At 38.7% G+C, this 17047-nt stretch overlaps 1 protein-coding gene across 2 annotated transcripts in view; it reads left to right on the top strand.

The window, feature by feature from the left end:
- The window catches only part of WASHC3 (WASH complex subunit 3), a 49715-nt gene extending 39385 nt beyond the window's left edge, over positions 1–10330 (top strand). For both annotated transcript variants that reach the window (XM_017516779.1, XM_017516770.1), the window contains exon 7: positions 10066–10330. In XM_017516779.1, coding sequence (XP_017372268.1) covers positions 10066–10150 — 85 coding nt within the window. In that variant the 3' untranslated portion in view covers positions 10151–10330. The remainder of the gene's footprint in view (positions 1–10065) is intronic.
- Positions 10331–17047: the final 6717 nt, after the last annotated feature.

The raw sequence follows: 17047 nt of genomic DNA, 5'->3' as shown, positions 1-17047 counted from the left end.
ACACACACTTTAAAAGCCAGATGGATTGTGATATATATTTTAATGTGAATCGAACATATACGTTCCATCCATTTTGGTACTCATTGCAATATATAGGTTGTAAATATAGTTAACATTTACTATGACCTCCTATTGCTTCTGGAAATACATAGACCTCCTATAATAACAGAGAGCTAAAATTACCTTTAAATTATGACATTTTTCTAGAGTAAATATAATAAATGGAAAATTAGCTCCCTACAAGCATCAGCATATGCTGGATATCCAAGCCTTTTATCTGCTTCTGGCTTCATTTCATCCCCTGCCCAACCTAAATCTACTTTATAATCCTTTACTTCAACCCACACTGGCAACTTGATAATCATCCTTGATTCTGTCTTATTCCTTACCCACTACAGTGTCAATCACTATGATTTTCTCATTTTTAATATCTCTCACATCTCATCATATTCCTCCATATCCATTGCTGTTTAGTTCTCGCCCTCATGCTTTGTAATCTGAATTGCTATAGTAGCTACTGATTGGTTTTCCTGTTCTCTTTCAAGTCATCCACTGAAGCCTGAGTGGATTTCTTCATACTTAATCATTGCTTCACATCTTCCTGTGACCCTCCACTGCCTTCAACATGTAGTCTAACCTCTTAGTATTGTATAGAAATGCTTTTATCATTAAGACCCAGATTCTCTCACTAGCTTCATCTCTTGTGATTCTTTCACATATGCCTATTTCATGTAGCCACACCAAACTACTTGCTGCTCCCTGAATGTATCATTTTCCTTTCCCTTTTGGTGTCTTAAATGTTTTCTTCTCTCTGTGAAACTCCCTTCCCCCATCTTATTGGCCTGGCTAACCTATTATTCTTCAAGACTCCATCAGGTATCACCACCTGATAGAATCCAAAGGTAACTACCATGGGGTGAAGATCCCAGGCCCTTCAACATTTCCTTGTATCTCACTTGGCCAGTTTGAGAGTATTTCGTTGTCTATAAATGTTGAGAAACATTCACTTGTGAGGTGGTGCCAAGTTTAAGGGTAAAATTCCAGTAACAATTAACATTGTCTTACAGAAAAGCTGCTCCTCAACCACAGCCTGGAGGCTGAATTCTGACCCATTACCTCATAAGCACATGCCATTGGTCACCAGGGGCACTGGTTGGAATGGGGGTGACTCACTGTAACCTATCATCACTACTGGCAAAGCAATTTTAACTGTCTTTAGCTAGATATGATAAGTGGAATCAACCACCTTATTAACAGAGGAATTCTGGTGCTTTTGGAATCATGTTTACATAAAAGTTAGCCTCACTTTGGGAGAAAAGTATGAGATGATGAAAGAGAAGAAAATGTGCCATCCAAGGCAAGAGTACACTTTTATTTAGAATCTTAGGTACATTTTAAGCCTCAGCCAAGAACTTTCAGTAAAGATTGTTCTGTGTTCTTTTTTATTTTAAAGTGTAAACATATGCTTTCTTTTTTATTAGCTTTAGGTAGTAAGACAAACTCATATAACTGTTGGAAGAAATGGCCTAGATCTGCCTGCACTAAGCAAAGGGCAAAACTGAAGTTAATATAGAAACAAATACTGATCAGAAAATATAATGATATTTGATTGACTTATGTATATAAAAAATTGGAAGCTGAACGTACATAATTTTAAACCAAAAATATTTACATGATAAAGGAGAAGAGACCCTGGCAATTTTCCTAGAAAAATGACTATTACAGAATTTTAGGAAGTCTATAAAACTGTAGAAAATGCCTGATAATTACTAAATAAAAAATAGATTTTATTCTTCTGTTTGTTTTTAAAAATTCAAGTTTTTGAAAATAATCATTTATATATAACCAAGAATTAGTCCTGTTTAGCTTCTAAAAATTAGTTTTACTACCACTGAGATAAAAAGATAGTGTGAAAGAATACCTTTGTCACCAAAATATTCGAAACAGTTTAAGGGGAAAGAAAATGGAAAAGTTTAATTGGTCTTTGGCCAAAGGTTAATCTGTTTTAGCTTTACATTCAGAAATATAGAATGGGTAAATCATGCCTTAGATATTCTTTCAATCATTGCCTAGATTTTCTTGCTTAGAAAAAAAGAAAAACGTTTCTCCCCATCCTGTTCTGTCCTCTTACATTTATGTCCCTGAACTAACGTTACTATTGTTACCTAGTAATTGCTACTTTTACTGTTCTAGGATAAACAGATCAGCTTCTGGACTTGACCATCAGCAAGCCATGAAATTCATGGTGGTTAAGGCTCAGGAATAAGGCCTGCTTTAGAGATGGCCTGCTTGTATTCAGACTCTACCCTGCCACTCTCTAGCTGTATGAACCTGGTTTGATTACCTAACCTCTCTGAGCATCAGTTTCCTCATCAGTAAAATGAGAAATAGAAGAGTTCACTCCCTTATAGAATTGTTTAGACTAACATAGATAATGATCTAAGCACTCAGCACAGCTCTGGATAAGCAGTAAATGTTTAATAAATATTAGTTGTGATTTATTAATGTTTTAATGGAGGAATATGTAGCAAATTCTAGACAATGATTAATCGGGCTTTTGGATCACAACTTGTTTATAATCCTTTAGTTGCCTATATAGTGTTCTCAACAAAGACATATTTAACATATACAGAGTAGTTATCTTTTTAAATTACATTCTGTTTTCTTAAACTGAAAACCTATATTGTTACTTTGCTATAAAGAACAGATTTCTGAAATTGAAATTCAGTTGATCACACTCTTAACCTTAGTGGGAGGGTACAGTGTGCATCTTATCAATTTGGCTAAAGAAAACATATAAAAATTGAGTTCAGAACCAGACTTTGAACAGAACTAGCTCAGTTGGGATTTCTCCTGGATATATCTATCCAAAAGGCATTTGTACTATCCTCCCAGACAGTGGAATGGCCACTCTTACAGTTGCCAGAAATAAAAGTAGCCACCTTCGCCTACTTATTACTGAGACAAGAGCGGATTTATTATTGTTAAACAAAAGGATACTGGGAAGCAAGAAAACTTTTTTTTGCATGGCATGTCCAGCAGATTTTTCTGCCCTCTAAGAGAATTCCTTGTCTGCCAGGAGGATCTTTACCTCCTGCTATATAATAACATAGTGGATTAAAGATTGAGTTTTGGCTGGTTGAGGATAGATTAGACCTCATTTGAACAACTGGACATCCAAAAATAGGGTTTTTACTGTTTCCATTTTGTTAGTTTTTGCTGAGCTAGGTTCTCCATTTTATGTAATTACCAGTCCTCATTCATTAGCTGGCAGACATTAGAAAGTATAGGAAAAATAAAAACCGTGTCAAAAAATTGTGATTGGTCTGCTTCTAGAGAACTTGATCATAAGAATGAGAGAGAAAATAGATATATCAAAGAGCAGGTGTTAAAAAGCAGTTGTGGTCTGTCAGTGGCTAGCAGAGGAGTAACAGAGAAGCTGCTGAGAAATAAAGGACCCCAAGATCAATAGCAAAAGCCCATCCTACCTAGAACAGCTGCTTTTCTTTTTCGTCATAATATCAGGCATTAAATTGTTTTCGTGGTTGCAGGAGTCTACATACTAAGGCAAAGAACAGGATATACCTGTCGATGAGAATTCAAAAGAGAAAATACCAAATGATCTCACTAGCTGCTATAATATCAAAGTCAAAATTGTTATATTTTTAACTACCCAGAGGTCCTTATTAAGTCAATGCAATCTCAGTTCATCTGACAAACCACCATTAATTGACAGAAGTACCATGTGACATTATAACTTCATGTGTGTAGTTGACATTAGTAATTTGAATAATAACTACCTCACCACCTCCTGCTCAGCAATGTTTTTACTAACAATGTTTTTGTACTTAGTCTGCTTTAAATTCAGTGATTTTAAATGTATAGAAAATGAAAAATGTCTTTAAACTCTTTATCATACATGTTTTCCCAAAGAATGTTTGGTTTTTGTTATCTTTAAAGTAACTGCAGTTTTAAACACAAATACAAATCTTCCTTTAATGAAAACAAATTAAACCAACAATATTGCTATATTAGGACTCTCTTCATATTTAGGATGGCAGAAACCAACTCAAACTAGCTTATACAAGAAGGGAAGTTATGAACTCTCGTAGCTGAGAAATCTAGGTAAGGACAGGATCACAGGATTCAGTGTCATCAGGGCTGCTGGCGGCATTCTTCTCTCCCCACCTCATTCTACCTTTACTTCGTTGGTATAATAAACTGTGCCTCTCCTAGTTTTCTCTCTGAAGCCTGGGAACATATTACCCAGCCTCTCCTAGTTTCCTCTCTGAAGCCTGGGAACATATTACCCAGCAAGGCTTTAACATTGCTAGTTTTTCCAGTTGAGCAGAAATAGAGCTCCTTCTTCTCCATAACCCATAGTTCATTTCTAAGGGGCCAGCCCTGCTTGAATTGTGTGCCTTTCCTTGAATCCATCTCTCTCTCTCTCTCTCTCTCTGCCTCTCTGCCTCTCTCTCTCCACCCCCACCTCTCCCCCACCCCCCGTGATTGGCCAAGCCTAGATTCCTGTGATTGGCCAAGCCTAGATTGTGTGATTGAAACAAGGAAGTGGATAGGGAAATGATGAGGATAGCAAGGATTCTGGTTGCCAGCCTTCATTGATTCACATAAATAGGAGAAGAGTAGGTGTCAAAATTAGAATGCACACAGCATCTGGTATGCAAAAAAGGGCAGATTTGTATATACTTCATCCTTCCTCCTGCTCCTTTCTATATTTTGGCTCATTTTTACTTGAGGTCAACCTAGTAAATTCTTTGAATATATATATATATATATATTTAGATAGTTTAGATGTAGTAATTAGTTTAAACTTCAACTTTTTAAAAATTTGCTTTTATTAAAAATTGTAGTGATAATTTTGATATCACAAATATAAATATGCTTATTAAAATGTAGCCACCAACTGTTTTTATTGTAACCATCAAAGATTGAAATTTTTAAAAAATATATATGATATTCATGATATATATTTTTCTGGATTTTGTTAATATAATCTTTTTTGGAAATTTACATATTTTTAAAATAATGAGAGACTATTATAAAGTCCTCATTTCCAAATTTTAGTAGTAAAGTGTGTTTTCTTTGAATTGAGAGAAGCTAAACTTTAGTAGTTTAAAGTAGCAACTTTTTCAAATATGTCCTAAAATTTCTTTTCATGAAAAACAACTTTTAGGGTAAAGTAAGAACATTTATGATCATAATATACAGAGTGAAATTTTTGTTCCCCTTGAAAATACGAATATCCAGGCTGGAAATGATGGTATTGCTGTGAGTTTTATTATTAGTAGTAATATTTTTAAGGCTTTACAATTTATAAAATTCTTTCCTATATATTACCTCATTTGATTCTTATGGTTTGCTTTTTATTTATTTATTTATTTATTTTGAAATTCTGAAGTCTTGTGCTTTTCTTTTTTAGACCCAAAGAGAACTAGTGTGTACTTTTTGTTTTGTTCTCCTGGCAATTAGTATAAAATTTACTTTAACTTGAATGAGGGGGCCAGGCGCAATGGCTCATGCCTGTAATTTCAGCACTTTCGGAAGCAGAGGTGGGCGGATCACCTGAGGTCAGGAGTTTGAGACCAGCCTGATCAACATGGCAAAACCCTGTCTCTACTAACAAATACAATCCCCGATACTCGGGAGCCTGAGGCAGGGAGAATTGCTTCAACCTGGAGGCAGAGGTTGCAGTGAGCCAAGATTGTACCACTGTACTCCAACCTGGGCAACAGAGCGAGACTCCATCTCTAAATTAATTAATTAATTAATTAAAATAAAATGAGCGAGGAACCAGGTGCAGTGGCTCATTCCTGTAATCTCAACACTTTGGGAGGCCAAGAGAGGAGGATCACTTGAAGCCGGGAGTTCTAAACCAGATTGGGCAACAAAGTGAGACCTCATCTTTTTACAAAAAATTAAATTAGCCAGATGCAGTGGTGTGTATCTGCAGTCGCAACTACTTGGGAGCCTGAGGCAGGAAGATCACTTGAGCCCAGGAGGCTGAGGCTGTAGTGAGCTATGATTGTGCCACTGCACTCCAGCCTGGGAAACAGAATGAGACATTGTCTCCAATAAATAAACAAAGACAATGATAAGTATTGGTAAGGATATGAAGAAATTGGAGCCCCTGTGCATTGTTGGTGGGAATATAAAATGATGCAGCTGCTATAGAAAAGAGTATTGTGGTTCCTCACAAAATTAAAAATAGCATTATTGTTCAGCACTTCCACTTTTGGGTACGTACCCAGAAGGATTGAAAGCAGGGTCTCAAAGAGATTTTGTATATGCGTGTTCATAGCAGCATTTCTCACAATAGCCAGAAGATGGAAGCAATGCAAGTATCCATCAGTGGATGAATAGATGAACAAATATGGTATATACATACAGTGGAATATTATTCAGCCTTAAAAAAGAAAGGAATTCAGACACATGCTGCAACATGGATGGACTTTTAGGACATTATGCTAAGTGAAATAAGCCTATCACAGAAGGACAAATATTGCATGATTCCACTCGCATGAGGTATCTAGAGTAGTCAAATTCATAGAGACAGAAAGAATAGTGGTTGTCAGCAGCTGGAGGGAGAAGGGAATATTATTAATTGGGTACAGAGATTAAGTTTTGCAAGATGAGAGTTCTGGAGATGGACAGTGATAATGGTTGTACAACAGTGTGACTGTACCTAACACTACAGCTGGGAAAATGCTGGTTTAAAAAGTTCACTTGCTGGCTGGGCACAGTGGCTCACACCTGTAATCATAGCACTTTGAGAGGCAGAGGCGTATGCATCACCTGAGGCCAGGAGTTCAGACCAGCCTGACCAACATGGAGAAACCCCATCAATACTTTTTGTATTTTGTAATAAATACAAAAATTAGCTGGGCATGGTGATGCATGCCTGTAATCCCAGCTACTCAGGAGCCAGAGGCAGGAGAATGGCTTGAACTCTGGAGGCAGAGGTTGCAGTGAGCCGAGATTGTACCATTGCATTCCAGCCAGAGTCCCAGAGCAAGACTCTGTCTCAAAAAATTAAAATAAAATAAAATAAAAACAGAGGCTGGGTGCTGTGGCTCACACCTATAATCCAGCATTTTGGGAGGCCAAGACACATGGATCACTTCAGGTCAGAAGTTCAAGACCAGCCTGGCCAACATGGTGAAACCTGCTCTCTACTCAAAATACAAAAATTAGCCAGGTGTGGTCATGCACGCCTGTAGTCCCAGCTATTTGGGAGGCTGAGGCAGGAGAATCTCTTGAACCCGGAAATGAAGGTTGCAGTGAGCAAAGATGATACCACTGCACTCCAGCCTGGGTGACAGAGTGAGATTCCTTATAAGATAAGATAAGATGTAAATACTAAGTGATAGAAGTTTCTCAGCTCCATTATAATCTAATGGGCCCACCATCATATGCAGTCCATCCTTGACTGAAACATCATTCTGTGGCACCTGGCTGTATCACATTCTGTAACAATTTATTTGCATTTTTGTCTCCCTCACAAAAATATTAGCTGCTTCAAGGAAGGAACTACTTGTTATTCATCTCTGTATCTCCAGTACTTAACACATTTTCTAACAAATAGTAGATACATGATGAAAATAATATAACCATAACAGCAGATAACATTCATTTCCAGATATTATCAGACATATTTTATGTTTATTAATTAATTTAAACATCACAAAATCCAATCAGTCAGACACAAAGTAGTTAAATAGCTTCCCCAAAATTGGCCAACAAGTAAGAAACAAGCATGGGATTTCATCACAGACAGTCTATATTCTTCATTACTATGCAATATATAGCATCACATGTATCAATAAATGATTACACATGTAAATTTAGGAATTTTATAGTTTCACTTTCTTCTAAACCTAAGCTGCTGCTTTTACCCTTTCCCTTTTTTTTTTTTTTTTTTTTTTTTTGAGACAGGGTTTCACTCTGTTGCCCAGGCTGAAGTGCCAAGGCATGATCACAATTCCCTGCAACCTCTGCTTCCAGGCTCAAGTGATCCACCTCACCCTCCCAAGGAGCTGGGACTACAGGCCTGTACCGCTACACTTGGCTAATTTCTGTATTTTTTTGTGAAGGATGGGATTTTGCCCTGTTGCCCAGGCTGGTCTTGAACTCCTAGGCTCAAACAGTCTGCCCTCCTCGGCCTCCCAAAGTACTGGGATTACAGGCATGAACCAACATTCCTGGCCTACCCTTTTCTAAAGTAGCATTTATTTTAGGAAGTTATGTACATTGTTGTATTTGTTTGAGTTGTCATAGATACTAATATAATTCTGATGTGGTATTGAAATAATTCCCACTGGTAGTGTTTTCCTACTTAACAAAGTGTAGACAGTAAGAAATCAACTATTTAGCAAAGAGAAATACACTGGGGAAAATGTGCCTAGTATTCATGCCCACTGATTCTAGAATTGTTGCTTCAAATGAAAAGCATTGAAGATGATGGCCCCATGTTAGTATTTTAGGCAGATGGAGCATCAGTCAAATCTTGGAACTGCTGTACCAAGCTTTAAAGTTTTACTGTATTGAGTAGGTAAGTCTTCATTCTAAGTATAATCTAAAATTGTTCAGCAGAGCAAATGGGTTTATATTTGACAACTAGGGAGCAATGCTAGCATTTCTTTCTCTTTTGTAGTATGCCAAATATATTTTAAAATATAAGCCATAATTTTAATACCTAAAGTAAATACCATGCATTTTTTTATTTTAGTAATTTCTGTTTGCGGTGAAGAAGAGTTTTATTTTTAACTGCCCTAAATGTTTAATAAGAGTCAAAAAGCCTGAGGGAGATCTCAATCTGGTAGTTTTTAATTATTAAGATACAGCAGTTGTAGGCCAGGCACGGTGGCACACGCCTGTAATCCCAGCACTTTGGGAGGCTGAGGCAGGTGGATCACAAGGTCAGGAGACTGGGACCATCCTGGCCAACATGGTGAAACCCTATCTCTACTAAAAATACAAAAATCAGCTGCGTTGGGTGGTGTGTGCCTGTAGTCCCAGCTACTCGAGAGGCTGAGGCAGGAGAATTGCTTGAACCCAGGAGATAGATGTTGCAGTGAGCCAAGATTGCACCATTGCTCTCCAGCCTGGTGACAGAGCGAGACCCTGTCTCAAAAAAGAAAAAAAAAAAAAAAAAAAAAAAGATATGGCAGTTATATTGTTACTCCTTCTCCTGTTGGTTTCCCCCCAAAAAATACTTTCCTTGCTTAATTTGCTTTCTTGGTAAGAGTGAATAGAGGCTGAATGATAGTGCCACTGCACTGATTAAGTGATTTACTGGCACAAAACTATTGGGCTTAACTAGTTGACTGTGTTAATAACATCATTAAAGTTTCATTTTTGGTTTATTAGAGCACATCCATGCAGAGTTGGAATCTAACCATTCTCATGTCTCCTTATTATGCCTAGGGGATCTTTGAAACACTATTTTTGCCAACTCATACTTTATATTTTCATTCTATAAATGTGAAATATGTAAGTGAAAACATTTAAAAAAACATTAAGAACCTTCTTTGACCAGGCACTCTCCTTCACTAGAAAATTTCCTCATTACCTATTTTTTAATAGCCATTATTGAATTCTCTTCCATTTCCAAGTTTCTCCCTGCAGCTTTCCTGAACATGAAGTGTTTCCTTTTCTTTCCATTTCTAGCTTTCCTTTCGCTGTACCTCATGTACACTTGGAAGCTTCAGGGATTTAGCAGTGATCATGCCAGCCTCTACAGATCGCATCTCTGTCTGTAGTTGAGTCTCCATGGTAATGAGAAGCAAAAAGTGCTGAAGCAGCACACTATGTAAGGACTGGCAAAAGAAAATACTGCCGAGGCCTCTACAGGCGTAGCATTTAATCCCCATGGTGCCGAAGAAGCCCGAGAGAAGCACGCTGTGGTGTGGAGCGGGAGACTAAGGACATGGACTTGGCAGATTTACCAGCAGCAATATTCTAAGACGAACCTAATTTACAGTTTGCAAGTGCTCTTTTCAATTGGAAAAGACCTTGAATTTTTTCTTTTCTTTTCTTTTCTTTTAGGAGGCCAGATGCTCCAGTGCCTGATGGCGAAAGTGAAAAAACTGTAGAAGAAAGCTCAGATAGTGAATCTTCTTTTAGTGACTAAGCTTAATTTTGATAAGAATTACATATGCATGCATAAGGGTACATTTGGGTACATTTACATTCTATGAGAGACTGAGCCTGAACTCTAACTCTTAGTCATAAAAACATCAGATGGCCGCATGTCCACTATCAAGCTTCTTCTATATTAAAAAAATGATAACAAAGCATTTATAACCTGCCAGTATGTCTCATTACTAAAATAAAGGGCCTCAAAATGAAAAATAAGATAAACTAAATAAAGAACAATTAGTGCTACAAATACTAAGATGGACTATTTTAGAGATGAAATGAGCAATTATGGCCTGGCACAGTGGCTCACACCTGTAATCCCAGTGCTTTGGGAGGCCTAGGTGGGTGGATCACTGAGGTCAGGAGTGCAAGACCAAGCTAGCCAACATGGTGTAACCCCGTCTATACTAAAAATACAAAAATAAGCTGGGCATGATGGTGGGCACCTGTAATCCCAACTACTCAGGAGCCTGAGGCAGGAGAATGGCTTGAACCCAGGAGGCAGAGGTTGCCGTGAGCCGAGATTGTGCCATTGCACTCCAGCCATGGCATCGAGTGAAACTCTGTCTCAAAAAAAAAAAAAAAGATGCAATGAGCAATTTTAAATGAAGTCAGTTTGAGTTTAGTGATTAATAATAGACCTAATGCAAAAAAAAAAATAGTGAATTTGATCAAATTATTCAATTTTTGTGTTTATTTTAGCATGAAAAGTATATGGACTCATTATCATGAGTTGTTAAAGACATTTCTGGTAGAAAGTAATACTGGGTTGAAATTTGCTGTGGCAGCTTAAAAACATATCACCTATGTTATGGGTATGGTACTTACTGGTAGTATTTTTTAGCATATACAGACTTTTACCACTTGGCCATTAGTTTATATGTTTTTTAAGTCAGATATTCTTATACAGTCGCATTGATTAACAACAGGGATCCATTCTAAGAAATGCATTGTTAGGTGATTTTGTTGTGCAAACATTGTGGAGTGTACTTACACAAAACCTATTTCTTCTAGGCTACAAACCTGCACAGCGTGTTACTGTAGTGAATACTGTAGGCAGTTATAACACAATGGTATTTGTGTATCTAAATGTAGAACAGGTGCAGTCAAATATGGTATTATAATCTTAGGTAACATTGACCAAAATATTGTTATGTAGCGCAGGACTGTATTTATTAGCAGATGGAAATTGAATTGAAGGTAGTTTCAGTGTGGTTCAGAGTGAGTAACCATCATTGCCATCAACTCCTTTATTACCTAAACAACAAAAAAAATTTGTGCAGGATTAAAATGTTCTCACCTCACCTTGCAAATAAGTAATTCATAGTTATTTACACACAGTCTAGAAAATTCCTAAAGTACTTATGTGGAAAAATATATAAATGCATTTAACTAATAGTGCCCATTTTAGTTTAGTTCACCTGAAAGTCGAGCCTGAGAAGAGGACTTGGGTGTATATAGGTCATTTGCAAGGTGATTCCAGAAAACAGATGTGAGAAAACAGGGAGAGGAAAAGGGAGAAAACCACTTAAAAGTGTATTGTCGGCTGGGTGCAGTAGCTCATGCCTGTAATCCCAGCACTTTGGGATGCTATGACAGGCGGATCACTTGAGGTCAGGAGTGCGAGACCAGCCTGGCCGACATGGTAAAACCCTGTCTCATTCCAGCCTGGGTGATAGAGTGAGACTCAAAAATAATAAAAAAGTTTTTAAAGTGTGTTATCAAGATTGCCAGTTAGGGTTTGAGTGCTCCAAACCTTCTGAGAAGCTTTCAGAATGCTTCCCAAAATTTTCCACCTAATATAACTGGGACCATTTATTAACAAGTTTCTATCTGCCATTAGATGAGAGCTGTCTCTAGGGGCATTAATTATCCTTGCACTTCTGGGCTGTGCTTTTGTGTGAGAAAGCAGCACCCCAGTGTTGAAGAAAGACTCAAAACAGAAAGCAGAAAGATACATGGCTTCAGCTTGCAGTGGGATTTCACCAACAAAAAGGACAAGTTTGAGCTTACTCACCTAGAACCATCCATGTAGCTGTGACTGATACCGGAAGTGGACAAGGGAATGTGCAAAAGAGGTATTTACTTCAGTCTACCCATAAGCAGTCAAATCAGAACTGCTTGAGTCCCGTGTTAAGTCTGTTTTGTCTTTCGTCTGTGGAATAGCACAAGATGGTGGCCAGCCACAGTCTTTCTAAAATCTACACAGGAAGATTAGTGAGACAAGCTACCGTTACTGTCGCTACACCTGAATGCAAGACCAAAACTGATACTTGTCATCTCCTTCACCACCCATTTTACATTTCTCTTGCTCGATCAGAAATTCCGCTGGTCTAGGTTGTCATGTATAGTGACCCAGACCTTCATCCTTTAAGTTTTCTAGGGTTTTGATTGCTTTGCCCTGTTTAGGCAATAGTTATCATAGTCATCTGTTTGCTGTTCACACCAGGAACTGAAGCACTACGACATGCCCCAGTGAATCACTTGCATTCTAGACATATTCTTCCTGCTTCAGTCTGTAATCGCAACCCTAGCTCCTCATGTTAACATATTACTTCCTGTTTTTGTCTGTTATCCCACAGACATGAGCAGTCCCAAGGGACTGATTGGCAGCAGTAAATTCAGTTTAATGGAATCCTTACTGTGCTTGCCCATGGAAGTGTGCTAGTTTCTTCCCCCTACCCCATCTGTGAACTGGGACTTCCAGCAAAATCTGAGATGGCAGGATGGGAAGCACAATTGCCAAAGAATGTCACTGAGAATGGTGGAAAAGGACCATTCCTGTTTCTCTTCTCTTGGTTCCTGGGTCCGTGAATTCTGACAGTTGAAGACACAGCATCATACACGAGTCATTTTTATAGTGCATTTACCACAACCTAGAGACTGGCACCTCAACCCTGCAGTATGTCATCTCTGAGCTGGTGCCTACACTGAGCCTATAATAGGCAATTTCATTGTTCTATTTGATTGATTTCTTCTGGATAATACTGTATACGGTAAGACTAGTGGATCCAACAATTCATGCACCTATTGTTGCTCATTTGCTACAAAATAATCCCAAGATCTGAAGCAGTATAATGCAAGATACCATGCTGATAAATAGGCATTTCTGTAGGCTTTCAGAGAGTAATGCTGGCAGAGGTGCCTCTGGAAGAAAAGGAAAGCCCCTATTAAGAGTAATAATTAATTATAATAGGAAATAATTACTCCTCTTCCAAGGTGGAAGAAATTTAATGCAAATAAATTGCTCCCAAGTGACTGGTTAACCACTTCAAGGAGTAGTACCAAACCATTGGTCTCTGCTGCCGACCAATTGGGTATTCAGCGGTAGCTGAATCCTAGCTCATCTAGCTCATCACTAAGTGGGTTTTAGTGAGGAAGCCCAAGCTGTTGGTCCCAATCACAGCTTGCATCTCTGCCACCACGATTACTCCATTTGTGGGCTCATTGTGTAACCTGGGGCTATCAAGGACAAGGCTGGTTGACATCTACTGGAGAAATCATCCTATCCACCTAATTTTTCCTCCTGAGTGTTTTCTTTCTGGCAGAAAATCTACAAAAAAATCTCCACACTTGCGCACATTCCCATAGTTTTGTGCACATTCTTTATCCCTAAATCTCACTTTCTCTAATCTTCCAATATTGTTCCTTCCTTGTCCCTGACCAGCCAAGCCAGTTACCAAGATCAAAAGTGTGTAGTGCTTAACTCAGGCCACGTGCTATTTCAGCAACATCGTAACAAAGTGTACTGTTTGAAGTTCTGTCCATCAGGAAGGCTATTTTCCCTACCACTAATTGTTAGAGCCGACTCTGTCAGAGGCAGCAGTGTGGCAGCCAGTCATTTTTGCCCACATCAAAATATCAATCTTGACCATGCGTCAACAAAATCCACTGTTTCCTGTCAGCTGGTGTGATACTATTGCAAAAGTAGCTTCAATTGTTCACTTCTCCCTATTCCATGCCTTTTGCCAGTTTGCATTGCCCTCCCCTTCTGAGTAGAGCATTTGGCCTCAACTTTTGATTCTGAACTTAGCCAATGGAATATTAACAAATGTGATCCAAGCAGAGGCTTGACAAATACTTGGTTGGTTGGTCTTACCTTCTCTTGTGGCTCTGTTATTGACATAAGAACATGACTTGGATAGTCTGATGAGGATGAAAGATGCATGGAGCAGATGAGTTGTTCCATTCACATATCAGCCAACCCAAGACATGAGCAAGACCAGCCAAGATCAGAAAATCTACCTAGCCAATTCCCATCTGGCTGTGGATATGTGAATAGTAAATGCTCACTGTGAGATGTAAATGAGATGGGAGGTAAATGATAGGTCACTTGTCCATGTAACTTACATGTGCTGTATTGACTTTTTCAGGCTTCATCCTAGATGTATAATTCCATTAAATAATGGATTGCTACTGTGACTACCTGACTTTATGATTTGGTATATCCGATAACACCCAGCTTATGATGGGCAGCTCAGTTCATTACTTGATATCATATATGGTCAGATTCTCAGGTTTTTTTCTTTCTTTTTTTTTTTTTTTTTTTTTTTTTCTAAAAAGAAGAAATGGAAAAACAGATTCTCACCTTCTTCTGGGCACATGCTACTTATTGCTGTTCAAACAATGAGAAGGCAAGACCTTTGCTCCAGAAGCAGGGGATCTGTGCTATTAATCTTCTGTTAGGGCTGGCTAGACATGCTGCACAATCTTCATATCTACCATAGACAGCTCTATCATCAATCGGTAATCTGAGCCATATAGTTCAGGAAGGAGGGCGGCTTGTATCACAGCCTGAACTGGCAGCAGAGCCCTCTCTTGTTCTGGGCCCCACATAAAACTTGTAGAGCTGTATTCCTGAGAAAGTATATGAAGTTTCAAAAGCAGAAGTCCCCAACATGCTATGTCTCTTTCTTACTGGTAAAGGGTAAAATTTCACAAATTTGTCATTTACCTTGGAGGGGATGTTCCAGCACCTTCCAGTCTATTGAACTTCTAAAAGCTGTAGGGATCTGAATCTTCCATCCTCTGGCTTGTGTACATCTTATTGAACACCAAGAGTTCTTTCTGCTGTTTACCAGATACATGCAGCCTAATGTTATCAATATAGAGGATCAACACAAGGTTCTCTGTAATGTGAGAATAAACAAGATCCCTGAAGACTACAGTGTGGGCCAGGCCTGGTGGCTCACACCTGTAATCACAGCATTTTGGTAGGCCGAAGCAGGTGGATCACCTTAGGTTAGGAGTTTGAGACCATCCTGGCCAACACGATGAAACCCCGTCTCTCCTATAAATACAAAAATTAGCCAAACATGGTGGTACACACCTGTAGTCCCAGCTACTCAGGAGGCTGAGCCAGGAGAATCACTTGAACTTAGGAGGCGGAGGTTGCAGTGAGTCAAGATGGTGCCACTGCACTCCAGCCTGGGCAACACAGACTCTGTCTCAAAAGAAAAAAAAAAAAAGAAAAAGACTACACTACACTGTGAGAGAGAGGAGAGCTAACGTAGTTCTGGGGCAATCAAGTTAATACATATTGCTATCATTTCCATATAAATATAAACACTTTTAATGTTCCTAATGATTGGAAAAGTGTTTGTCAGAACAATGGCCACATATCATGCAGAGGCTGTGTTGATATGTTCCAGGAAAGGTACCATACTTGACATGGTAGACATGATTGGTACTACTACTTGATTAAGTATATAATATTCCCTTGTCTTCCACCATGGCAGATGCCGTACACGTAAATGCAGAGGATGCTACCTCTGCATCCTGTAAGTCTTTGGAAGTGGTGCTTATCTGAGAAATTCCAATCAGAATGCAATATTGTTTCTCATTTGCTATTTTGGCTGGGGTAAGGAAGGTACAATTTTAGGGAATTTTCACTAGCTCCTCCATACCACAATGGATGTTTTTCCATAGGTCAGGAAGCTAATGAGAACGTATTAAGAATATTTATACCAGGGAAACAATCAAAGTAACCCCACTGGAGCAATTGAAAATACTGTAAAATAGACTGGAGCCCAAACTCCATCTATTACCTGGTATCCACAGCCTCCACTCTCTTTGGGGGGCAATTAGGATATTTTAGATCACTTGATATCAGGTCAACTAAGCCCTGTATACAACAACCTTTGAGATGATTGAGTTTTCCACTTGTTTCACTTTGCTAAGTGGTTTAAAGTCCTTTGGAGAAAGATTGAGTGAATGTTTACCATATATACTCCTGGTGACATAGGTAGCATTTACTTCAGGATTGCTGTCACTTTGTTGCAGATGGTTGAATGCCACTACCTACCTCCTGCCATTATGGAATTCTTTCATCTCAGTTAGTACTAAAGAGCCCAGTTCTATGCCATCACATCCTACTGTGAATCCTGGTCTATAGGGTACAGTTTCTGATGATTTAATCGAAGATATTGTTGTCACCCTCAGTGACATCCTTTATTATCTTAGTCAAGAGAGTATTCTCTGGGCCCTTCCTGGGAAAATGGCACATTTGTTCTTTTCTCTTCACATTAAATAAACGCATTCAAATATCCACCTCTTTCTGCCTCTGACCTCTTCTTCAACACTTTGATGAGGCATTTCCACCATTCTTGCCTCATTTAGTGTAGACCATTATAACCAAGTCTCAAGAAGCCACATCAACAGCCTGTTAAGACCAGGTCATGTGTCCTGAAGATGACACACTATATCTTGAGTTATCGTAATGATGAGATACTATATCTTGAGCCATAAGAGAGGGCTCCTGTTTCAGTAAACTCTCTTCTATCCAGCCTTATGTTCTGCCTCTCTGGTCCAGCCCACTCAAGACCTATCTTCACTCATACTCTCCAACTTACTGCCAGTACTTCTTAGCCAGTACCTAAAATTCTTTCAG

Source organism: Cebus imitator, unplaced genomic scaffold, assembly GCF_001604975.1.
Source record: "Cebus imitator isolate Cc_AM_T3 unplaced genomic scaffold, Cebus_imitator-1.0 Scaffold18, whole genome shotgun sequence".
NCBI classification, from domain to species: Eukaryota; Metazoa; Chordata; class Mammalia; order Primates; family Cebidae; genus Cebus; species Cebus imitator.
This window is presented reverse-complemented; position numbering and strand designations above follow the sequence as displayed.